Source organism: Salmo salar, chromosome 05, assembly GCF_965601325.2.
Source record: "Salmo salar chromosome 05, fSalSal1, whole genome shotgun sequence".
Classification (NCBI taxonomy): domain Eukaryota; kingdom Metazoa; phylum Chordata; class Actinopteri; order Salmoniformes; family Salmonidae; genus Salmo; species Salmo salar.
Window position 1 is genome coordinate 71,176,572 of NC_138295.1, and position 27,021 is coordinate 71,203,592.

General features: G+C 44.6%; 1 protein-coding gene across 2 annotated transcripts in view; it reads right to left on the reverse strand.

The window, feature by feature from the left end:
* Positions 1–1,550: 1,550 nt before the first annotated feature.
* Positions 1,551–27,021, reverse strand: part of LOC106605704 (hormone-sensitive lipase) — a 41,914-nt gene continuing 16,443 nt past the window's right edge. For both annotated transcript variants that reach the window (XM_045718694.2, XM_045718695.2), the window contains 12 exons: positions 16,638–16,879; positions 15,887–16,171; positions 15,673–15,763; positions 14,535–14,680; positions 13,878–14,063; positions 12,555–12,707; positions 10,233–10,377; positions 9,323–9,550; positions 9,025–9,183; positions 7,756–7,958; positions 6,865–7,131; positions 1,551–6,714 (listed from right to left, as the gene is read on the reverse strand). In XM_045718694.2, the coding sequence (XP_045574650.1) occupies positions 6,313–6,714; positions 6,865–7,131; positions 7,756–7,958; positions 9,025–9,183; positions 9,323–9,550; positions 10,233–10,377; positions 12,555–12,707; positions 13,878–14,063; positions 14,535–14,680; positions 15,673–15,763; positions 15,887–16,171; positions 16,638–16,879 (2,507 nt within the window). In that variant the 3' untranslated portion in view covers positions 1,551–6,312. The remainder of the gene's footprint in view (positions 6,715–6,864; positions 7,132–7,755; positions 7,959–9,024; positions 9,184–9,322; positions 9,551–10,232; positions 10,378–12,554; positions 12,708–13,877; positions 14,064–14,534; positions 14,681–15,672; positions 15,764–15,886; positions 16,172–16,637; positions 16,880–27,021) is intronic.

Consider the following 27,021-nt stretch of genomic DNA (forward strand, 5'->3'; position numbering starts at 1 on the left):
TCACTGGGGCTAAGCTGCCTGCCATCCAGGACCTCTACACCAGGTCGTGTCAGAGGAAGGCCCTAAAAATTGTCAAAGACCCCAGCCACCCCAGTCATAGACTGTTCTCTCTACTACCGCATGGCAAGCGGTACCGGAGTGCCAAGTCTAGGACCAAAAGGCTCTCAACAGTTTTTTGTTTTTTTTTACCCCCAAGCCATGACTCCTGAACAGGTAATCAAATGGCTACCTGGACAATTTGCATTGTGTGACCCCCCCCCCCCCCCATCCCTCTTTTACGCTGCTGCTACTCTCGGTTTATAATATATGCATAGTCACTTTAACAATACATTCATGTACATACTTCCTCAATTATACCGACTAACCGGTGTCCCCGCACATTGGCTACCTGGACTGCCAGGTAGCCAATGTTTCCCACCACCCGCCAACCCCTCTTTTACGCTACTGCTACTCTGTTTATCATATATGCATAGCCACTTTAACCATACCGACTAACCGGTGCCTGTATATAGCCTCGCTACTGTTATTTTTATTTCTTAACTTATCTATTGTTCATCTAATACCTTTTTTTTTACTTAAAAATTGAGCGGTTGGTTAGAGCCTGTAAGTAAGTATTTCACTGTAAAGTCCACACCTGTTGTATTTGGCGTACGTGACAAATACACTTAAATTTGATTTGAAATGGTCCACACACACACAGACAGTGTGGTGAAGAAGTTACAACAGGGCCTCTTCAAACTCAGGAGGCTGGAAAAATGTGTCTTGTCACCGAAAACCCCACTAACTTTTACAGGTGCACAATTGAGAGCATCCTGTCGGGCTTTATCACCACCTGGTATGGCAACTGCACCGCTCACAACCGCAGGGCTCTCCAGAGGGTGGTGCGGTCTGCACAACCGGGGGAAAGAGAAGAGTATGGAGAAGGGAAGGAACTGCTCATGATCCAACGCATACCACCTCATCTGTGAATCATGGTGGAGGTAGTGTTATGGAGTGGACATGTATGGCTGCCAATGGAACTGGTTCCCTTGTATTTATTGATGTGATTGCTAACAAAAGCAGCAGGATGAATTCTGAAGTGTTTAGGGCTATAAAACATGCTGTAATTCCTACACCGTTCACCCAATTTGAAAGCCTGCAACTTCAGCTCATCTTGTTTCCATTCAAATAAATCCATTGTGGTGGCGTACAGAGCCAAAATTATAATAACTCGGCCAATGTACAAATATTTATAGACCTGACTGTGTCAGTCAGATTGATAAACAGAATAAGCTTGTTGAAACAGCCTTGTAATTATGTTTAAGATTTGAATGACAGGTAATGGATTTACCCATAGGTCACAAAATGTCTGTTGCCCCAATTCCGTATTTCAACTTCGAAATAAATACGGATGGAACACGTTTGGGAGAATATATTTATTCCCAAAAAAATGAACAGAGGGAAAACAAGGGTTACAAGAGACAAAAATACTCAATGCATATGTGAAACATTCAACCAATCCTGTAAAGAGACATTACAGGAGTCAAAAATAAAATAAATGGAATAACAAGTGAAAGTAAAAAATATCTATACAGGATATATTTTATTTTTGTAATATAGATTCATCTTTTTTATTCACATGGTTGCACTTGTGGTGTTGTAAAATAAAAAACAAGTAAACTTCAAAACATTTTCTTCCAGTCTATGGCTTTGTGTAGGTTTTAATAAAATAGTCATCTTAAATAGCTCTATATTAACCACAGTATCTTGTTCCATAAAGTGCAAACAGAGAGCTACTATGCAGATCTCAATGACACAGCTACCAGGACACACAGACATCAACCCAGGCCAAAATGTCTGTTACTAATGTCAATGACAGTGATAGCAAGTTTCATATAAAACTACACGCAATCTTTGGTTCTGTTTCAAGCCTTAATCTAACATACACTTTATCACACAGGTGGTATTGTCTAAGTCAGGGGTTCGCAAACGTTTTGGGTCTGGGGAGGGGACCCCTTTTGTGATAGCAAATTTATCAGGATCCCCTCATAATCATAACTCGAGTGCGATAAAAATAGTCTACAAAGAGTTATGACTTCCGCAGTTTATGGCTGAACGAACCAAGTCTCGGGCCTGGGGAAAGAACATTTCAAAGGGCCCGCCTGTTGGCATCGGAGTGAAAATGTTGCAATTCTCAAGCAAATTACTGCTTTAAAGGTAATATCCTGCAATCGACACTGCCATGAGGCAGAGAGAAAACTGCAGTTTAAAGCTTAAAGTGCATTTATGTACAACAACAAAAACATTTTTGGGGGGGAAATAGCTGAGTTGAAAAATGTATAATTGGTGAAATTTGTCTGGCTGCGGATGCCCGGCAGTATCTCTACAGAACCCCTGGTCTAAGTGGGACAAAATAATAAAGAAAAACATTTCCTATAAAGAAGAACACATTCTGCAAAGCAGGCAGTCGAGGTCATTTCTAGTCAAGGAAATGATTCTCAAGTGACCAGATTGCCTAGAGCATTGTGGAATCTACACAAACTAAGTGGTATGCCGTCTGCTAAATGACCAAATGTAAATGGAAAATAGCCTTGCATAACTCTAGCCTCAGGGATGATCGAAAGCATTTCAACCAAGACCAAATTTTAGATTGAAAAACAGACATGGCTCAGCAAAGACAGGAGATAAAACCTAGTAAAGGATGCTGGTGCGTTACTGCATAGCTGTGTGTAGGGTAACATTTGACCAGGTACTTGACCTTAACAGCTTTTAGATATGTTGAATAATAGGCTTTTCACACTGCATGTTTCATGTTAGCCTAGAGCTAAAGATATCCCGGGCTAAGAGATGTTGAATCCAGTATAAATAGCCTATACATGAGGGAAATGGTTGATGTACAATCAAAACACATAAAGCCACATTAAATTACTCCACACTACTTCAGCCATTTTGCATTTCAAGACCCAAAAGAGGTGCATACTGCCCAAAACAACTAGGAACTCGGAAATTCTCCGACTTCCGAGCATTCAAAACAACTGGGAACTCGAGGGAGAAAAAAAAAGCGATCTCCGACAACCTTCATCCAACTCGGAATCTTGGGCCTCTTTCTAGAACTCCGACTTTGCGACCTGAAGATCACTCACGTCATGATTTGACCATTTTTCCAAGCTCCAAGTTGTTTTGAACGCAGCAACATGCACACAAATGCATGATGCATCAATCCTCTAGAGGCATAGAAACAGTGGTTGGCCCACATATGGAGGGAGGCCATGTTCCAATGCTCTCAAATGGCTCCTTACCTTTCCTGACAACCAATAGGAGAGGACTAGGAAGGTGAAAACAAGACGGCGGTAACCTCACGAGACCAACTGATGGGCTAGCACCATGCCATGGATTTCTCCTGTGTGGTGCCCTCCTCTCAGATCAGGTGAAGGATTGGTAGCCATTAAAAGAGCAGCTTATTGCACTGTGACCCATATAAAATCATTTATTGTGACCCATCAAGAAAACAAGAGCAATGTTTCTGACCAGGACCTGGTCTAAAGCCACAACCCAAATAAAAAGGATTTGGTCATAAACCACCAAGCGGTTCTAACCCACCATTACACAGCTCCATAGATGGGTCAGAGGGCTGTACTAGCCTTGCTCATTGGGGGCGCTAGTAGTCTATAGGAGCCATTCAGGGCATCCCATAGGGCCTGGAGTGGTGCTGGTTGGGTGTGGGGTTATGATATCTACTCTGGCAATGGAGACGCCAGGCTACTAAATCTCAATATGCATGATCAGTCATGTTGCTAGAGCACAATGAGAACTGTATTCATCAAGGACCTAGTAATGGATGGCTGACAGAATGCATGTTAAATGGGATCTCAGAAGTCCTGCTTGGCTAACCAATAGTGTACTGTACAACACCCATGAGATTCAGGGGCTTGGGTTGCAACTCATGGTCCCATACACCCACGTGCTGCTTTACTGCTACAATTAAAAACACAATCATGTTTCAAAGATGGTAGATGTTCCACCCACACAAGCACTGACAAACACGTGCAATGTTAGAGTCATTGATACACATACAGAATCCACTTACCAGACACTCACACGGGCACTAAACACAGACAGACACACGAAACACACATTTACACTTAACTTACAATGAAAAAGTGTGAAATGATCATAACCAGCAACCATTAAACACAAGACTTCTAAAAACAAGAACCGTGAAGGTATTCAAGGGAATCACTTAACAGGTCTTTTCATTTCTATCAGCCTGCCTCAAAATGCTGCAATAAGCACTGGCAGCAAACAGGACACAGAATCATAAAGTAGATAATGACCTTGTGCTGGATAAACCCTGCTCGTCTGGTGGGGGGAGAATGTGAATCATTCTTTCTCAACAAGCTAGACAGAGGCCATATCAAGTATCAGATTCAGTAAAACGTAGTAGCAGCATCAGCCCCTGAGTATTTGCACAGGGTAAAGATGGTGTAGAACACACAGATTATCAGTCAGCCACTGAGTATTTGCACGGGGTAAAGATGGTGTAGAACACACAGATTATCAGTCAGCCACTGAGTATTTGCACGGGGTAAAGATGGTGTAGAACACACAGATTATCAGTCAGCCACTGTAGAATGTCCTAAAGAAAGACATTCTCTAACTAGAGAAGTCACCTGTTCAGTGAGTATGAGCTCACTATCAGGCTTGTTCTAGATTCTCCTGCTCGCTCGGTACAGGCTGTTGGAGCAGAATGGATCCTGTGTGATTTGGACAGAGATGCAGAAATGGGTCAGCAAGCAGGACGTCCCCTGGCTCAAGGGCTGTGGCAGTGTAACGCACTGCATCCTGGGATAGAGGGCTGCGTTTTTGGCAGTCAGTGCAGTGATGTACAGATATAGTATGAAGAGATGGGCAGTGGATCTGTCTGCTTCAGGCTTTCGTATTGAAGTTATTCACTGTGCAAATAGAGAAAGGATTTCCAGTCTTTTAAAAAACATCTGCTTCTAAAGCCAGTCTATAGACAGCTAAGTGATTTATATTAGATGGCAACAAAGGCTGAGCACAAGAGACTTAAAATCATAAGACGTAATTACTTGGCGTCAATAAAATTGATCAAATCAAAAATGACTGACTTGATGCTTTGCCCCCACAACAGTGACTTAAATCCAACACAATATCATCATCATTGCTCCACTGAATCCTGTTGATTGCACTGATCAATGAAAATGCAGCTATAATATTGCATTAGCTATTCATGATTGGCTAGTTATAATATATCCGTTTAAAAGAAAGCCCAGCATATAGAAATTATATTGGCCTCATAATATCAACCCTCAGCCAAATCTCACTATGAGGAGACTGGTTGGGTGGGTAACGGCTAACTGACCACTAGTCACTACAGTGAGTGTGGTAGAGGTTAACATTTGGCTACTTTGAACAACTAGGAATGAGCAGCCACAGAGTATGGCACTACACAGCTAGGAACATAACTTAGCATCCACCTCACAATATGCTCTTAAAAGCCTTGAACAAACAGGTATAACTATAATCCAGGGTAAAAAAAAAAATACAATATGAGTATACACACACAATAAATACAAATAAGAAGGAATACTATGGCATAATAAGAGCAATTATGGATAACAATTTCTGTGGAATTTCAAGGTACTACGAAATCCTTCCAGTTTCTAAGTTTGTTGTTTTTAGCACGGCAGCGTCCTATTGATGGGCCAATCAGCAGAGTAAGTGACCGAACAGCGGCAGTATTCACAACCAACTAGTTTAACAGACCTCAGAGTTCTACAGTTATTAAGCTTGATTTAGAGTGGCTCCCTAAAAGACAAGTGGCCATTAAGTTGTGATGGCACTATGTAGGCGCTCATTGCACATCTACCACTATCTGATTAGTGACTGGAATAGTCTTCTATAGGGAGATGGATCGACCATTCACCACAACGCTCTGTGCTGTTTGATAATGTCCAGGCTCCAAACTCACAGTTCTACACCAAGCACAATGCAGCAGACCAAAAGGCAAAGTGGTTTAGTGTGTGTGTGTGTGTGTTCAACCAGTATGGGCAACATGTCGCTGCGCATGGTGCTAAACAGCAATTGAGAGTTTGAAAGCTGAAGAGGTTGCATTCAGTACTTGCTGTCCTTCTCTCTATCCATGGGTGCTTCATTCTGTCTCTCCAAAACTGGGCACTCTACCAACTCCTTCTGCATATCCTCCTCCTGCTGTTTTTCCTTCGCTCTATTCTCTTCTCCTCTCCCAAATCTCCCCCTTTTAAATCCTTTGACAAACAGCACTCTTCGTCTAGCAAACCCCTGATTATGCCTTTATCCCATGACATTATTGTTGTTCTGTGCTGCCACGCCAACTAACCCCTCCCCATCTGGAACTAGAGCCCCTCCCCTGGCAACCAGCAGCTCCTCCTCCTGAATGGGTGCTGCAAAGAGTTTCTCTGGGTCACCCTTGGCAACAGAGGAAGCACGGCGATTGGTCCTTTCCAGCTTGCGGTGCATACGCGGCTCCTGGGGCGAGTCCTTCTGGTCAAAGACGTCCCTGATTCTGTCGACGCAGACGTTAGCCGCTTCCCTAGTCTCCCTGGAGAGCTGTGATAGGCTGAGAAAGCCGTGGGGGAGGTCGTCCACCACACACAGGGTGACTGGCTGATCTACGTTCCTCAGGCGCTTGGCAAACATCACAGAGTCATCCAGCATGGGGTCTAGCGCACAGGCCTAGGGGGAGAAGGAGAGATAAAACAACAGAGTCAAAGAGGATATTATAGGATCAAGTAAAACATTATAATTGATGGAAAAGACCCAAAAAGGATTGGGACAAGCCAGTCCTCAACTCCATTTCCCTCCCACCACCTTCCTCCCTCTCACCACTAGGTGTATGGGGGGCAGTCCTCTCAGCATGCTGTCGGGGGCCAGTAGAGGAGACATGTAGGGGTTCCTGATGACAGGCGAGGTGGCCAGCTTCATCTCAGCCAGCCGCTCAGAACGCAGCGGTTCGAAGCCCAGGGGGAACTCCCGAGGGTGCTCCAGCACCACGCCCTCCTCCCCCTCAGGGGGCGCTATGGCAACAGAAGACAGAGCATCCGACATGGACACCACCACCTCTTTGGAGAGGAAGAAGCTCACGTTGTCAGGCTGGAGGGGTACAGGAAAAATAGATTACCATGGAAATACATAAGTTAACACTAGTCTAAGACCAGGACTGTGGAAACCTGATGATACTGGATCATACTGATGGGTCTTTCCGTTGGGACCAGACACTTGTTCTAAGAATCTACAAGCCTCAAGTATATTTTTTCCCCATTTCAAATCACAGGAACAAACATTGACATGTTTCACTGCGACAGTTCTTCATTATTCCCCCTGTAGACAGAGGCATTCATACTGGCTTTAAAGAAACACAGATTATCCCCATACTGACACACTAGAGGTTACACTCAGACACACAGTTCTGCCTGCCTCCACCAGTTAAATCTGTGGAGGAGGGAACAAGACAAGCAGCTTGATCACCATCTATTTGCATAAATGATTCAGAGAGGCTTAGTTAAGACAAACACCAACAATTCAGTGACAAGTGTGTCTGAAGTTGTTGTAAAAGTAGTAAGGATGAAGCTGCCACACTGATCTGAAGTCAGTTTAACACACACACACACACACCACCCCCCCCCCCCCCCACCCCAAAAATGGTCAGGGTTCAGATTTGGGGAGGGTAATCTGATCCTACATCTGTTATTAAGGGAAACTCAGTGAGTATCATACTGTGGGTTCGGGGAACACCATTGCATTGTAGGCAGGTGTGGTGGGGGCAGCGGCAGGGGTGTTGTTGGCGTGGCCTGCCAGGCTCTTCAGAGACTCTCTCCTCAGGGAGAAGTCCGAGGGATGCTCAGGGGGCTCGGGGGGGTCCGAGTGGGGCGAGCTGATGGATGCCTCAGTCACACTCTTCCTCACTGACGAAGACACGTCTGAAGAAGAGAGAGAAGAGAAAGTCATTGACAAACCAAAATAAGACAGAGTGAGAGTGAGAGACAGACTGAGGCCATTATGGACCAGGGAAACATCAATGAAGACATGATTGGAGGACGGTGAGAAGAGGCGGGAGTGAGGGACGTGTGGTTATCGGGAGATGGATAATAAAAGCTAGAACCATTAGATACTACATTCATTTTTGGACTAATAAATTATTGATAGTTGAAGAATATAACTTAAAAATGCCTTGTGAGCTTAGTTCAACTGTCAAACCCCATCAGAACCCCACAATCTTATTTCACCCCAATGTTTGTAAATGATATAAATGTAAACTAACACCGTAAAGCTTTAAAACATGATTAAAACTACAATTGTTATCACATGGGTTGTAAGTCCTTCCATCCATAGCCATATACAGTTTGAATTTGAGTGGTTACATTGCTCCAGGCCCATCCCTCAGCTTTTTACCAAAACAGAGGCGAGGTGCCCACTTTGTTATCGTTTCAACTGCGGATTCTAGCTTTAAGCAATAATGGTGTTATTACGATATGATCTCCCTGTCACAACACAGCTGTAAGCGGTGTCATGGCTTGTCTGTTCTCAAAGCTGTACTCACTGAGCTCTTCTATTAATAATGAACTCCCCATCATGGCCTTTAATAATGTACAGCTCCCAATGACACAGTCATTAGTCTGGCCAACAGCTGCTGGGTGGCAGGTAACATGGTGACTCCTGGAATAGTCTGCTTACTGCAGGGTTTCAACACAATTAGTGGTGAGAGCCTTCTGTGGCCTGAGACGAAGCAGTGAACTGATATGTATAGATGAGGGTGTGACGTAACAGGGTGGTGGCCGTGGGTGATTGATTGGTTAATTAGATGTTAACTATGGATATCAATTTCAATACAAATCCTACATACATGGCCATTCCGGTAATAGGAAAATATTATTTCACCTCAGTCAGACACAAAGATGCGTGAACACAAGTACATACATACCCTCTCACCACAAGACACACACCCCAGACCCTCTCCAACACACACACACACACAGGTGTACCTACCTGTTGATGACGTGGTAGCGGCTCTGTTGGGGTCCAGTAGGGAGTGGATCCAGTTGGAAGCTCCCTGTTTGAAGTCTCTGAGCAGCAGGGCCGTGTCTCTCCTCACCATGCTCAGAGTGCTCACCTTCTCCACCCGCTTCTCCGCCTGGGGCTCCTCACCTGGGGGAGAGGATGGGGAGGGAGGGAGGGAGGGGGGAAATGTGGTACCCATCATACCAGCATTGATTGGCATACACAAACACCACGCACTACACTCAGGGGCAGTAAATCATCTCTGCTCCCTCTCACACAGCCGTACCTGCGTAGGCGCTGAGACACCTGGAGAGCACACTGAGGGGCAGTAGGGGGTCGAAGAGGGTGAGCAGGCGGGAGGGCGAGGCGTAGGCGGTGAGCAGGATGGCAGGGTAGGCAGCTACGATGCCATCAGGCATTCGCACACCATGAGACGCAGCGCGCATCGATGTTGTAATACACAGGTTACCACCAGCACTGTCACCGGCCAGACACACATTCTCCCCCGTCCAACCTGAGAGCGAGGAGAGTCAGAAGATTGAGGCGAGAGAGAGAGAAAGAGGGAGAGAAAGGAGAAAAGCTGACTAAAATCCCACTCTGTGCCCGTGTCTATATGGGGCGATGTTTAATCCTGTCCCACAATGTTTTATAATTGAGACATAAGTTGAGACTATGACCTTCAGCTGAGTGAGTTCCAAGTTTTTAGCTTTCTATCATAATATTCTATTAGGTACCAGGAAGTATCCATGGTAAATATTGAGATCATTGGGAATAAAGCCCCCCTGAAAAAACAGGCATGTCTATTTACATATACACAGCATCAAAATGTTGTCAAAGACATTTTCCACTCTGGGATATTAAAGATCATTCTATTCTAAGATAAAGTGGTAGTAGTGTGTTGTCCTACCCAGCAGTAGGGTTAGATAAAGTGGTAGTGGTGTGTTGTCCTACCCAGCAGTAGGGTTAGATAAAGTGGTAGTAGTGTGTTGTCCTACCCAGCAGTAGGGTTAGATAAAGTGGTAGTAGTGTGTTGTCCTACCCAGCAGTAGGGTTAGATAAAGTGGTAGTAGTGTGTTGTCCTACCCAGCAGGTGGTGGTTCTTGATGGCCCAGCAGTAGGGTTAGATAAAGTGGTAGTAGTGTGCTGTCCTACCCAGCAGTAGGGTTAGATAAAGTGGTAGTAGTGTGTTGTCCTACCCAGCAGGTGGTGGTTCTTGATGGCCCAGCAGTAGGCGTAGAAGCAGTCCTCCAGGGCCCTGGGGAAGGGGGCTTCAGGGGCCAGAGAGTAGTCCACAGACAGGATGGGCACACCAAGGTCCTGAGACCAGCTCTTCAGGTATGGCTGAGAGAGAAAGGGGGTGAAAGGAGTGAGTTTACTATAGATGGTGCAACCCCCTACCAGGGCAGGCAAGAGAGCTGTTTGCAGTTCTGAATGCTTCCTAGTGCCCCCTAGCTAGCTTTACAGGAGGTGGTGTTGGGAAGGATAGGAGAAGAGGTCCTGGTATCAGATTCCCACCGTGCAGGTTCTGTAATGGTGAACGACCAACCCAACCGTACACTGCCGAACTCCAGTGGCGGCTTGGTAATTCTGTTATGAAAATATCAGGTATGTGCACTGTGCTCACAAACGCAACATGACAACCTTGCTCTCACTACACAGGGGTGGTGTTAACCCATTGTTGCTATGCAATTTGATGTCATGGTAGCTAAGTGATTAGCATTCTTAGAAACATACTTTTCAGATCAATCGTCCTTAGAATATTTGCTTTTATTATTAGAACCTTGTGCGGTCATCAAGTACTTAGCTAAGTCAGAGAGCATACATCTGACAATAAATCTAATCTGACAATATTAGTCTGCCCTCTACAGAAGTTTCTCTCCTGTCCTTCGAACACCTCTCCTCTTCTCTCTAAGCATCGGTGACAGTGTCAGTAGTGACAGCTCCGCCTCTCTAAACAATACACACAGAGCCTCACCTCAGTGGCCCATGACTGGATGTGACCACATCACACTGCCAGACACCACCTCAACACCATCCCTGGGAATCTGCCCTGCTCTCTTAAAGCCACGCTGTCATAGCGGATCCCAGTCTGGCACCGCTGACATGTGTGGTGTGGTGTGGCGTGTGTGCGCCTGCGTGTCAATTTGAAAGATCGCCATTGTCCGTACATGATGCGTTTTGACACCCGTCAGCACCGCTGGCCAGAGCTGACAATCACAAGGTTTGCCAGCGGCCCCCATATAGAGAGATGAATGCCCACAGTACAACAGGCGGCGTCTAAACTGTCCTGATGAGAGGTGTGTGTGGAAAGTATGCCCACGGGGGGGGCACACCTATTCATAACCTTGCAGATCATCCCCTACTGCCGGGGTTACAGGGAATAGTAGTTCCACTCCTCTGCAGAGACAGGCACTGTGGTTAATCTGCTTCTGGGCTAGCACCTCTGACACACACTTGAGTGATTAAGTTGTGGCCCATCCATTAATGGGGGTCTGGATCAAGATCAAGACTTCTGCCCTCACACTACACCGCTCCCTCTGTGTGAGAGCTTCAGCCCTCAGACACTATCCATCTCCCTGAACACTCCAGGAGGAGGAGTGAAGGTGGCAGGAGGGGAAAAAGTGAAAAATGGAGACACACCACAGACTCCTGCCCTCACAGACTCTATCCATCTCCCCACTGGCCAGGGGGAAGAAGGAAGAACTGAGTGGGTACAGTGCAGGAGGGAGAGAGAAAAGAAAGCAAAGAGCAGGGGTGGATTACAAAAATGACAGAAGAGGTCATTAGGACAAAGGAGAGTAGAGAACAAAGGGAATAATAAATCAGAAAGGAGGAACGTGTAGAGGACAGGGTTAGAGGAGAGAGCCTAGAGATCACACACATCTTCCATTAGGGCCTATGTAATATTAAGCCATAATAACTTCATGCAGAGTTCCAGGCTAATTCAACATGACAGGCTTGTTCCTCCTCAGATCACTTCCTATAGCCTCTGGTTGCTAGGCTATTGGAGATCAAGGGACTGCCAGTCCACTCTGGTTTCATGGTGATGCATCTCAGTGGTTTAAAGTAGCCTGCTGGTTATATAATACAGCCCCGTCTCATCTGTCAGAGGCTGAGCTGACCACTTCAAGAGGACAGGGGGGGGGGGGGGGGGGGGGGAGAGAGATGGAATGAGGAAAGAGACAGCAGTGGAAGAGGGGGTAAGGGGGGCTGGCCTCCACCAATCACTAGATAATATAGAGTGATACAAATAAAGTCCATGTGTGTCCATCAACCCTACAGGATGAATTAAACAGTCTTTAGCAGGAACGGCTCACTACAGGGAAGCCATGGAGTGAAAACACAATCATATCCTCAAGACCACCAGGTACCCATCTAACAACGCAATTCCCAAACTGTTCATTAGAATGGTTTGATTCCAGTTAACTATAACAATATACACTAGTTAGGTTAAAGGTGAAACGTGATGTCAATTCCTTCCCAACGAACGAACGAGAGAGAACAGAATGTGTTGTTACCTCGTGAGACTTGGAGGTCTGGGCCACAAAGCCTCCTCCGTGGTAGTGCACCAGGAGCCAGCGAGAAGGGGGGCTCTGCTTGGTCTTCATTCCCAGAGACAGGGAGATTGGACCCCCCTCAGAACGAGACAGGGACAGCAACGCCTCACTGTCCTACAGAGGGAGGGAGGGAGGGAGGGAGGGAGGGAGGGAGGGAGGGAGGGAGGGAGACAGACAGACAGCCAGAGAATCACTATCATAATCAAAAGGTATCAAATTTCTGTTTTCACTTCAATTGCTACAGATGTTGATTTGTCCGTTTGTTCAAACAGAGAGCTGTAAAGCAATCCCTTCAGTCAGGATTAGCTGTGTGGTATTTTCTCTGCTCCTGACGGTCCTTCCAGCTCCACCACAAACACACCATCCTCATTCCCATTCATTAACATTAGCAGGGAACAGCAGAGAGGCTTTCGCTTGTGTTCTCCACATAAGACAACAGCTCTTTGACTGAGCAGGATCAATGAGTGAGTTGAACGTGTTGGCTAATATCATGTCTGGTTTAATGCCAGACTACAGATGCTCAGCTCTGCTGTTCAATACCTCCCCAAATAAATAAATGTGAGTGTGTGTGAGGATTTGAAGGGATTAAGAGCCATGGATGAGCAGAGAAGACACTGTTGTTTACAACAGCTGCTCTCAGACAAAGGAAACGCAAACTAACAGAATCCCTTGATGTTCGAGCATTTCACGCAGGAAGAGGCTTCTCAACAGCTTAAAGCAAATGAATATGAGAAATACACACTGTCAGACTGCTGCTGTCAAAGGTAGTACGGCGACAGCAGCACATTTTGATCTACCAGTTAAAGGTTCTGCGTGTCAGATTTAAAAGGCTAACAACAGTGAACTAGAATCAGCTGATACTGGAATGTAACCAGTATGAGACCAGGGTTTTATTCACTAGGAACCAAAGAACCAAGCAGGACCTACCTGCATTTGTCCAATACAAACTTGTTTACATTGCAAAACGTTTTGGATTATGCTTCTAGCCTTGATATGCATTTATATATGATAACCTATCTACAGTATTTCAATTTTTAATGTGTATAGTATTGCTTACTAGTTTTTAATCTTTGTTTCCATTGAACGCGCCATACAAATAAAGGCATTTAAATGTATTATATGAAAACTGCCTTGGTCCTCTTCTTCATCAGGTGGTTTGAAATATCCGATCCCATGTACTTTTTGGCTGTTCAGACTGCAGGAAAAGTACGATTTGAATCGGCTATTCAAAAAAATAGGATTTGAGTCACTTCAAAATGCCAATATGAACAAGGCTTTAGTTACCTGTCCCTCCCTCAGCTCGTAGGAGATCAGCCTCATCTGCACGGGGCCAGGGCCGGTGTGGGCCGACGGGGCCTCTATGGTGACAGTGAGGTGGGGATCGGCCACCAGCGGGAGGTCAAAGGGCACAGGGGGCACCGAGAGGGCACGGTTCACCTTCACCTGGGTGGACGTCATACTGGCTAGACTCTGAGGGGGAGAGTGGAAGGCAAGGAGGGGAGGAAGAAGATTACTTTGTCACCCGTCACAGATACACCGCAATGTTTCAGTCTTTTCCTTTAGGAGGGACAAGAAAGAAAGAGTGAAGGCAGAGGGTGAATCAGATAAACATTCATAATTCACCATATCATTTCATTCTTTTGTTTTGATCTTCCGGTCATTTGTAGGTCAATAAACTTGACAAAAGACAAAGCTGAGAGCATTTCCTCATGGCAGGAAAGCATCCAGTAAAATCTAAACACAGTGACAGTATTACAAGCTCTGCAACTACATAACTTTGAGAGGCATTAACGACAGAGTCAAGATACCCAACAAGACAAACGCTGCGACAAACACATACAAGGGAAGAGTAATCTACCCCTGAGCTGTACATCCCAGCGCAAGGGGAGAGTATTCTACCAGCGACCCGTTCCAAGGTCCGTCCAGTGGTCAGTGACTCACAGATAGAACCTCGGTCTCTGTGATGTTCCAGAAGGCCTTCCAGAAGTGGACGTCCAGGTTCTGAGTGATGCGTTCAAACGCCGCTCCCCTTAACTCCGGGTCGATGGCGTACTTCCCTGAGGTAAAGAAGGAGCTGGCTGCTACACCTGGAGAAAGAGGGGAGGGGGGAGAGAAGATAGTGGAGGGAGGCAAGAAGGAGAGGTTGATAAAAACAGTTGCAGGTAAAAAGAGTGGGTCAAGGTAGTGGAAGCGGCAGAGAGGGAAAAATATATAGGTATGGATAAAGATGAATAAAGACAGAAAAGGGACAGGGAAGAAGAGAGGGAGTGAGTGGCTAACACATCAAATCACCACATCACCTCACTGACACAGAAACACAGGGAGGGGGAGGCAGAGAGAGCGATGGCCATGAGCGGAGGCAGTTCATGCTACTGTTAAACAGAACTCTTTCAATCCCTGTAGCTACAGGAGTGTCTGGATGAGACGGAGAAGTGGTCAACTGTTGTCCAGGAGAGCTGAACTATATAGCTATTTGTTCCACCACAGCACTAAAACAGATTCCCCTAATCTAATTAATCACCAAGACTTGGTTAATAAGTGACCACGGGGATAGAGTGACCATGTCAAAGGCTGGCTCTATGTCCCAGACAGACTATGGCAGTGGTCAGGGGGACAGATACTCACCATACGGTGCAATACCTCCTTCCTCCACTGGGAAGCAGCATAGAGCACAAGACAGTGTTCAATCATATTGTTTGTGCTCGCTGTCACATCCTTCAAAAACAGGTGTAGACTAACAGTGAAATGCTTACTTGTGTGTGCTGTATGGAGAAGGTGCTTTCTGTACTCATAAGTGTCCATATATCCATGACCTATGAAATGTTGGAATCCTTCTAGACTGTAATGTGATTTGGGGATTAAGATAAAGAATTTCAAATGTGTGTGTGGGTTAATGGGTAATGTAAGTAAGTCTCCCTTTAATGATGTATTGTATCTAGCATTGATATTCACCCTCACAATCCCTTCACGTCGACTGAGTTGCCATGTCAGTAGAATGGTTTAGGATGTAAATGAGAATGACTTAATGATTGAGTGGCTTTTGTTTCCATCAATAGGGAGGTCTGCTGGAGCCACTGACCAATGCCTGACTGGTGGCGCCTGTAGTTCTCTCCGAAGGCCACCAGGCCGATGGCTATGGTCTGCAGACAGGGACGGATGGCTGGAGTGAACTGGAAGAGGAGAGACATATGAAACACAAATCACTACAAAATACTTTTCCCTGAGGCTAACCAAAAGGGCCTCAAGGTCATTCCAAAAGTATTCCTCCCTCCCAATCCCCCCCCCCCCCCCACCTGGAATCCAAGGCAGCGTCCGTAGAAGCAGCCCTTGTGCATGGAGGAGTACTCCCGGACAAAGCTCTGGCTGAGGCCGCTCTCCTCGTGGAAGAAGAGGTTCCCGTGGCTGTTGTCGTGCAGCAGTCGCTGGGCCAGGTAGAGCAGGGCTCTCAGCTGACATAGGGCCGAGCAGTAGGCCTCCATCTCCCCTGCGTTGTGGGCTGTCCGAAAGAAGATGCTGCGTCGGTTGGTGGAGATGTAGCGCCCCTTGTGGATGATGTGGAGAATGCAGCAGCGCACCACCTAGGAAAGGGGTGGGAGGAAAAAGAAGGGAGTGAGAGAAATAGGGGGGAGGAGGAAAAGTGCTTGTGTGAGAGAGAAATAACATTAAAAAAAGAATGGCAGAGCAAAAAACAACAGGTACAGAAAAGGAGTGAGAGCGACCATAAAAAAGGTGGAGACAGAAATTCAGAGACTATTAAATAGAGGTAAGCAGCTGGCAGAGAGAAGGTCATGATTTCTCACCAATAAAAGAGGGAGCCTGAAAAGGCTCTATCGTGACACTCAAGCAATTGGTAGCAACAAAAAGAAAGAAAGCGGAATAAAAAATAAACTTGAGGCATACGATGCTGGTGTTGAGTTTTCCCCAGTTAAGACGTCAGGCGCACCACACACACATGTACTAAGGACGCTCACAAACACAACACACACTCCCTCAATCTCTCTTAACTAGGGAGTTGTCACAGACACACAAACCCTGCCATTCTACCTTGACTAGAGAGCGGTATCCGTTGGCTGGTATGTGCGGGTCAAAGTCAAAGTGATGGTAGACAGCAGCAAAGCCAGAGATGACAGGTTCCAGGCTGCGGGCGTGCTCCTGGATCAGGGTCATGGTGTCCACCAGCCGCTGTGCCGCGCCACCCTGGGCCCCCTTAGCACCCTCAGAGAAGAACGTAGCATTCTCCTCACACACACTGTACAGGGCAGTAAACACCGCCTTGGTGTCCATCACTGGGGGGAAGAGAGAAACAATCAGCATGCAACACCATACAAAAGACTGATCCTGTCTAATTCCCCCCAAAAATCTCTATAGGCTATACTTAATACTCACTTCATTCAAATGGCTAACCCACTATAGCCAGCCTTATACAACAGGTGATTTGGAGTAAGAGTCTATACCATGACATACCAGACAACATACACATTCAGAAAAACAGACATTGTTTGCATCATTACCTAGCAACACAATACTGCTGTTACTAGGGTGGCACATTTTGGGGAATATTCAGAGGTGGACACTTTCCGTGGGAATATATGGGAATTAATACCATTTAAATGTAGATGTTTTTTGCTTTGGATATATTTACCATATCATATGGTGACCGAAACATAAACCTTTTACCATAAGGAGACATAATTGCAAATGATTAAGTCCTTCCAATAGAAATAAAAACATTTATTTACGAGTTGACTTCACTGAACAAAAGGGAATATTGAATGATCCATCGCATCTCCCAAAAACATTTTCAACATGAAGTGGGGGAAAAAAGTATTTGATCCCTGCTGATTTTGTACGTTTGCCCACTTACAAAGAAATGGTCAGTCTATAATTTTAATAGTAGGTTTATTTGAACAGTGAGAGACAGAATAACAAAGAAATCCAGAAAAAAAAACGCATGTCAAAAATGTTATAAAATGATTTGCATTTTAATGAGGGAAATAAGTATTTGACCCCTCTGCAAAACATGACTTAGTACTTGGTGGCAAAACCCTTGTTGGCAATCACAGAGGTCAGACGTTTCTTGTAGTTGGCCACCAGGTTTGCACACATCTCAGGAGGGATTTTGTCCCACTCCTCTTTGCAGATCTTCTCCAAGTCATTAAGTTTGAGGCTGACGTTTGGCAACTTGAACCTTCAGCTCCCTCCACAGATTTTCTATGGGATTAAGGTCTGGAGACTGGCTAGGCCACTCCAGGACCTTAATGTGCTTCTTCTTGAGCCACTCCTTTTTTGCCTTGGCCATGTGTTTTGGGTCATTGTCATGCTGGAATACCCATCCACGACCCATTTTCAATGCCCTGGCTGAGGGAAGGAGGTTCTCACCCAAGATTTGACAGTACATGGCCCCGTCCTTTGATGCGGTGAAGTTGTCCTGTCCCCTTAGCAGAAAAACACCCCCAAAGCATAATGTTTCCACCTTCATGTTTGACGGTGGAGATGGTGTTCTTGGGGTCATAGGCAGCATTCCTTCTCCTCCAAACACAGCGAGTTGAGTTGATGTCAAAGAGCTCCATTTTGGTCTCATCTGACCACAACACTTTCACCAGTTGTCCTCTGAGTCATTCAGATGTTCATTGGCAAACTTCAGACGGGCATGTATATGTATTCTTGAGCAGTGGGACCTTGCGGGCGCTGCAGGATTTCAGTCCTTCACTGCGTAGTGTGTTACCAATTGTTTTCTTGGTGACTATGGTCCCAGCTGCCTTGAGATCATTGACAAGATCCTCCCGTGAGTTCTGGGCTGATTCCTCACCGTTCTCATGATCATTGCAACTCCACGAGGTGAGATCTTGCATGGAGCCCCAGGCCGAGGGATATTGACAGTTCTTTTGTGTTTCTTCCATGTGCGAATTATCGCACCAAATGTTGTCACCTCACCAAGCTGCTTGGCGATGGTCTTGTAGCCCATTCCAGCCTTGTGTAGGTCTATAATCTTGTCCCTGACATCCTTGGAGAGCTCTTTGGTCTTGGCCATGGTAGAGAGTTTGGAATCTGATTGATTGATTGCTTCTGTGGAAAGGTGTCTTTTATAGAGGTAACAAGTTGTGGTTAGGAGCACTCCCTTTAAGAGTATGCTCCTAATCTCAGCTCGTTACCTGTATAAAAGACACCTGGGAGCCAGAAATCTTTCTGATTGAGAGGGGGTCAAATAATTATTTCCCTCATTAAAATGCAAATCAATTTATAACATTTGACATGCGTTTTTCTGGATATTTTTGTTGTTATTCTGTCTCTCACTGTTCAAATAAACCTACCATTAAAATTATAAACTGATCCTTTCTTTGCCAGTGGGCAAACGTACAAAATCAGCAGGGGATCAAATACTTCCCCCCCCACTGTACATCTGTAAAATGATAGCCCAGAAACTAAAGCTTTGGTTGTCTTCCTCTCGGGCTTCCAAGTCTTCTCCCTGGACCTCCTCAATGTCCACCTCTTGAACATCAGACTCTGAGGCCTCATCTTCACTGTCACTTTCCAGCCTTGTTGAAGATGGCTTGTTGTCAGGCTCAAAAAGCCTCAAATTTGCCCAGATGGCCACCAATTTCTCAACCCTTGTATTGGTCAGCCTGTTGCGTGCTTTGGTGTGTGTGTTCCCAAACAAGGACCAGTTGCGCTCTGAGGCGGCTGATGTTGGTGTATGATTTGGAGGATCGAGGCAACAGGGGAAAGAGCCTCAGATCCACAAAGACCCTTGCACCAGGTGGCTGATGAGATATGGCAGTCGTGCCAACATATTGTATCTCCAACCCCAAGCCCTTGCTTGGAAGTGTACTTTGCCAGACTGCCAAGAACCTTGCCCTCATCCAGGCCAAGGTGGCGAGACACGGTAGTGATGACACCATAGGTCTTGTTGACCTCTGCACCAGACAGGATGCGCTTGCCAGCATACTTGGGGTCCAACATGTACGCTGCGTCGTGTATGGCCTTCAGGCAGAAGTCTTCACGCTTTTTGATGCATTTCAGAACTGCAGTTTCCTCTGCTTGGAGCAACAGTGAAGTGGGCAGGGCAGTACGGATTTCTTGTCTTACATCTGCAAGCAGAGTCAATGTCAGACAGGATGGCATTGTCTCCCTCAATCCGTGCAATGGCTACTGCTATAGGTTTCAGGAGTTTCAGGCTGCTTACCACTCTCTCCCAAAATACATCATCCGGGAGGATCCTCTTGATGGGGCTGTCCATATCAACAGATTGATATGGACATTTGTTCGAGACTCCTTCCCATCCAGGAGACTGCCAAACATGATGACAACACCACCCCAACGGGTGTTGCTGGGCAGCTTCAATGTGGTGCTCTTCTTCTTCTCACTTTGCTTGGTGAGGTAGATTGCTGCTATAACTTGACCTAACCATTTCCTAACCCATTGTTTTCAGTGCCATGATGTCCTTGGAGCAGATTCAATGCATGAGCCACACAGCTACTGGGTGTGATGTGAGGGTAGGACTCCACTTTAGACCAAGCAGCCTTCATGTTTGCAGCACTGTCTGTCACCCGTGAAATACATTCTGTGGTCCAAGGTCATTGATGACTGCCTTCAGCTCATCTGCAATGTAGAGACCGGTGTGTCTTGTCCCTTGTAGAATACTGGTTGAGGGGTGGAGATGATATAGCTAATTATTCCTTGCCCACGAACATTCGACCACCCATCAGAGATGATTGCAATACAGTCTGCTTTCTCTATGATTTGCTTGACCTTCACTTGAACTCTGGTTGGAGGGGTGTATGCTGGGTGAAGAACATTCAGAAATCTCTTCCAATACACATTGCCTGTGAGCATCAGAGGTGAACCAGTTGCATACACAGCTCGACCAAGAAATTCATCAGCATCTCTGACTACGTTCCTCCATTGAGTAAAAAAAACTACTTCTGATTCAAGGAGGACCATGAGCTGTTGCTATCGATAAGATGTCTGATTCATAATGTTCACTTCTAATAGAAGTATAGGGACTTCTGTCAGCTTGTTGTGAGCGCTGAGGGAACTTTATGCACCTGGCCAGGTGATTCTGCATTTTTGTTGCATTCTTCACATAACATTTGGCACAGTATTTGCAAGTGTACACAGCTTTTCCTTCTACATTAACTGCAGTGAAATGTCTCGACACATCAGATTAGTGCCCGTGGCATTTTCCTGTAAAAGATTCGAGAAAAAAATAAAAAATACAATTCCATGTACCGATAAATAGTTAAGCAGTTAGATTAAACAACTGCTTTGTAAGATAAATGGTTTAAAATTAAACATGTATGGAAACAGGTGAATTAACACTCAGTTAGCAGGCTCGAGCAAGCTAAAACCCACATGGTAGCAAAAACTGACTAGCAGAAATTGTTAACACATTATAAATTATTTAAAACACACTTTCTGTAGGCTACTATTTACTAGTTATAAAAAAATAATGTATATCATAAAAAAAATATATTCACCCACCCAGTATTTTAGTCAAAACTTAACAGAATGCATGTAGTCCTTGGCTCAGACAGTGTAGGGGCTCAATAGCATCTCATTAGTGTGCAATATCTTGAGAATCAGCTGTACATGTGATGGAAGAATACACTATGCATGCAGAGGGTTCCAATTCCATTGAATTGGGGATAGTTGAACCAAAATATGCCACAAGACCTAGAACTGCCATGTGTATCCCACAAAAAAGGTTCACCGTTATAAGCTAACTTTTTTGATGAATTTAAGCAAAATTCCCCAAATTCCCAGGTTTAACTTCCCATGGAAATGTTCACCCTTTGCAACCCTAGCGGTTACAGATCCACCGTCTCATCTGCTACTGTAAAAAGCATCGAGACATTCCGACATTTGCAACATTGAAATTCGATCTCCACTGGGTACTGTAATAATGAATGTGTCGGGAGTCGGGACGAGACAGAAAGCTTCTCTCTGCCGGTCGAAATCATGAATCAGCATCATTTTCCTGGATATATACACACAAAGAGATGTCAATAGAAAAACTAGTCAAATGAAACAAAAATGCTGTTTGCTGTCTTTCCAACTTCAGTCTGAAGTGATTGTGTTAAGTGTGTAGCTGGCTAGCTAGCAAGGGGGAAGAGCCTCCATAGCAACCATTTTTGGGTAGTTGTGCTTTACATGGCAGTCAGAAAGAGACCATGTCACAGCCATGATAAATGTCCTAACACATGGCCTCATGTATTATTGCTTAAGTATAAAAGCTGATTGAGTGAAACGTTGCGCAAGCTGAGAAAACTAAATCCAAGCTTCATTCTTCTAAGACAGCCATGTAACAGGAGCAGAGAGCAAGTGGTGGAACACACCGTGTTGCTGTCTTCTCCCACTATGTCTTTCCACCCTTGTGGTCCCCAAGGGAGATACACGACTGAAACAATTTGAGTAGTTCATCAAACAGATTAATCATGCATTAATAGTGAACTGAACTGCCATCCAAGCAATTAAAACCCAACGCCCTGGTGGACTCCTTGTGGAGTACTCAGCCTGTACTCTGCCTGCCAGCCAGGCTGCCTGCCAGCCAGGCTGCCTGCTGTATTGAGTTGTAGTGAGCCACCTGAGATCAGTTTCCACTGCAGAGGCACAGGGCAGAGCAGCCCAGATGACAGGTATTTACTGTATAGAATGACCAAGCTGGAGAGAGAGTACGCAGATGGTCAGAGTGAGAACTTGAACACACAAGGGAAATAAAGAGCACGCAAGGGAGGGTGATTCATGTTCTCTCAGACAGTCAAGGCCACTGATTCTAAGATCCAACAATGCTTCAATTATGAATGTATATGAAGAAAATAGCGACAAGGAATGGAATAAGGATGGCATTACAGGTACAATGCCTCTCAGAGAAATGGTGGGCCAGCCAGACATTTATGGTACTGTACAAGTCAGAGGAGCCATCACTTTGTTGTGAGGAATCTCAACCTCCTGACATCCAGGCAGCAATTGTCACACACACCAGTGAATCTCCCCATCACTACATCCGTCTCCATTTGTGTCTCATCTCAGAAAGCAATGGAATGACACACTAGGCGTGTGATGTCTACCACTTGCTGGAGGGCGAGTCACAGCATTGAAGAAAAATGTATTATCAGGCTTATTCATTGCCACTTATCCTCCTCCAAAGCATGCAGCAAATAATGTGTAATTACCTGCTATTCTTCAGTTGACTGCTATATTAAGTACACCCTATGCTTTGCCCTACATTACCCAACCACCCTCTCTCCAATTCCCCAAATTCTCAGCCTGCATTACCAAGCATCCCAGAATGCAGCACTCCCTTTGGGACCAAACTCCTCCTCTTCCCCTAGCTCTTCGTATGCCATCTAATTTTCTCCCTCCCTCTCTCGCTCCCTGTGACACAAACCAAGTATCTATAGTTAACCAGAAACAGAGGGAGGGTGTGTGTGTGTGTGTGTGTGTGTGCGCGCATTGCCACCAACTCTGTCCAGCAGCAATGTGTCCAAAAGAGTTTGTATCTGCAATGCTGGGCCCAGGGGCCACCAGTACCCGTGACTGGACATGACACACAGGTATAGCAACACTGAAACAGACACTGGCATAGCAAGAGCTTAGTACAACTAGATACTTACATATTACATGACAAATTCATTAGGTTTTGTGATTAAGTAAATCAGAAACCTAAAACCAGCATGGAATTCTTTTAAAACTTGGTATCTGAATTAGAAAGCAAAATACATTTAAGAGTAAGGCCTTAATTTATTTTAGAAATTCTATGCATGTAATTTCCTATTGGTTCAAGTTATTGGGAATATAGTCTACTGGGCATATATGCAACATTCCCACGACTTGCACACTGCCACACTGAAAGGAATACAGAGGGTGAGATGTAAGAGGCTTCAACAAATTGGGGGGCGCGCAATTGGCCCATCATCTTCCGGGTTAGGGAAGGGTTTGGCTGGGGTAGGCAGTCATTGTAAAATAAGAATTTGTTCTCAACTGACTTGCCTAGTTAAATAATGGTTAAATAAAATAAAAACGAGGAATGGCACAGGGAGAAAGTGATATGGACAGTCACAAATAAGAGAAGAATACTGATTGAGTGAATGTGGCAAAAGGACGAGTTGCAGACAAATTCTTTCAGATCAACCTTCTGAGACAACACACATTTATGAACATACTAAAAACGCATGATGACCAAACGTGTACTCGTGGACCACACACACACACGTTTTCCTTCACCACTGATGGTGTACAGCTCAGTGTTTCCCGCTGCAGTCATTTAGCGGTGGCGGCACGCAAAATCATTTCCGCCAAGCCCCAAAAAATATGTAACATAAAAATTATAAGTAGTATGCCGAGGCACACTGAAGATATGCTACAACAGTCCTCATTTACTATTCCTCTGCTTACTAAAAACAAGTAATGAATAGAAAAATCACAACCCCATAGTATAATAAAAACGATCTATTTACCTAGTCTGCTTGTTGTTGTGCGTTCTATACAAGAAACACTATAAATACAAAACGTGGACACCCTTTCAAATTAGAAGATACGGCTATTTTAGAAACACCTGCTGCTGACAGGTGTACAAAATCAAGCACACAGCCATGCAATCTCCATAGACAAACATTGCCAGTAGAATGGCCTTACTGAAGAGTTCAGTGACTTTCAAAGTGGCACCATCATAGGATGCCACTATCCAAAAAGACCGTTAGTAAAATGTCTGCCCTGCCCCGGTCAACAGTAAGGGAAAAAATAGTGACAAAGTCTTCTGTGAGAAGTACAGGCACGAGGTGTATCACATAACACAGAGTGCACCAAACATTATGAACACCTTCCTAATGTTGAGTTGGCCTGACATCCTTTGGGTGGTGGACCATTCTTGATACACACAGGAAACTGTTGAGCGTGAAAACAACAGCAGCATTGCATTTCTTGGCACAAATTGGTGCGCCTGGCACCTACTGCCATACCCTGTTCAAAGGCACTTACATCTTTTGTCTTGCCCACTCACCCTCTGAATGGCACACATACACAAACCGCACATCAATTGTCTCAAGGCTTAAAAATCCTTCTTTAACCTGTCTCCTCCCCTTCATCTACACTGATTGAAGTAGATTTAACAAGTGACATTAATAAGGGATCATTGCTTTCATCTGGTCAGCCCATCATGGTAAGAACAGGTGTTGTTAATGTTTTGTATACTCAGTGTATATTCACTGTGTTTATGCAAGTTTGAGACAAAATTCATCAATACATGCTAAATAGTAGAGAGCTCACATTTGGGATCTAGCTCATGGTAAATGCAGATAGGCTGAAGCATGGGGTTACCCATTTATTTATAGTGACTATGCTGCATCAGTTTGGCTACAGGTGATCTTTCTTATTGCTAACAGCATACCTGATAATATGGACCAACCTATATGCAAGGTCCAATATGTAAAAGTGATTTGAAATCATTTTACGAATACTATTGGGCTCAGTTCTGGAGGTAGAAATTATATTTTAGATGGTGTCAACATTTTATTTTAATTCCTTTTGGAATAGAATGTCATTTTAAAAAGTCAGCAAAACAGCTTCTCAGAGATGTACCATCTAAACTTGTGCAATTCGCTCACGGATCTTTCATTGTCAGTTCACCAATTTGCAACAGACACGGAGAGCGCGCAAGACAAGAGTTCGGCTGTGAACATTGGAAGAGCAATCTGATCTAATGTGACGACTGCAACATAATGCAGTATTGGGAGGCGCTTAATAATATAAAGACCAGAATTAAATTCCCAGAACAAAGTAAAGTCCAGAGTGTGGCAGCAGCACTAGCCTAAGCCCTGCTGCCGGGCCAGTGTTGGGAAATAGTCTCAAATAACCTGACATTGCTTAATTAGTAGGAGCATAACTGCCCGCAGAACAAGATAATAACTGCTGATACTGAATAAGCAGCAGTTGTTGCAATTTGAACCAGAATAAATCAGCATTATAGGCACTCATTTTTTTTGATAGATATCTTCTCACGAGCCTTACCACCTCTCCTCCTCTGCATCATGTGTGAATGATTATGGGTCACGCCTAATGCATTAGCCACATATTTTTTTGAAATGACAATGAAGACCATTGTTCATCAATAAAATGCAAAGTCATACACCTAAATTAATCCAAGATTAGCCTAATACTCTAATCTCTCTCCTTCAGCCTATTATCTGTGTCCGTTAAGGAGGCAGCAAGACCGAACGTAAGATTCAGTTTTGCGTCGGTGAATCTAAAGAATATGAGCCACGCATCGCAAAGCCAACTACCAATAATTCACTTGACTAAGGGCCCAGAAGAGATCTGCATTAATGTATGATGCTAAAGTGAATGATGTACGTGTGCATAACTCAAGGCAGCAGATAGAAACAATCCATTGGTAAACAAAATATTGAATAACAACGTCTTTTGCATAGAAGTGTGGGCTGTAGCATTTTACTTTAATTGTTTAGAATATAGTATCAAGTGTTTGGCACTCGCTATAGGCATCATGCATGTTTACTTTTAAAAAGAGATTTAAATTCTGCCCACACCTTTACAGAAATGAGATCAAATTTACCATTTCTTTTTTTTTTACTGCTGTGGCCTAACTCGAATGGTTTCAAATTATAGAGCAAACATGTCATAACCCACGAATGAGTCAGCGCCCACCCTTGGGCCAATTGAGATAACGTGACTAACACGTTTCAGTTAATTACTATAGATCCCGCCTTGGGACAATCAGTATACATTTAAGTGGCGGATCTCTATGGCTAGACGCTTAATTCACCAAAGTTGTCAAACTCGTTCCAGTGCTGTCTGAGATACTGTGTGTGACCAACGAACAGAGACAGATCCACAGTCCTCCCCGATTCCATCGTTGGGGATAAAGGGTGTTGTCACCATAAAAAAGTGAATGGAGGGTATTTATTGATTTTTTTATTGGAGAAAAATCAGTATACATACACCGTGCACAATTATTAGGCAAGTGAGTATTCTGATCGTATCATTGTTTCTATTCATATTTTCAAACTCCAAACCATATAAACTTGAATGCTTATTGGATTTAATCATTTTCAGGTGATATGTATTTGTGTAATGAGGGAGGGTGTGGCGAAAGTGAATAACACCTTATATCAAGGTGTGCATAATTATTAGGCAGCCTCATTACCTCATGTAAAATGGGCCAAAAAAGAAATTTAACTGACACTGAAAAGCCAAAAATGTGAAATGCCTTTAAGACGGATGCGACACTCTTTAAATAGCTAAACTATTGAGGTGTGACCACCGGACATTCAAACGTTTTGTTGCGAATAGTCAACTGGGGCGCAAAAAACGCATGGGGAAGAAAAGGCGCAAATTAACTGCAAAAGACTTGAGAAGAATTCAACGTCAAACTACCAGGAACCCATTATCCTCCAGTGCCACCGTATTCCAGAAC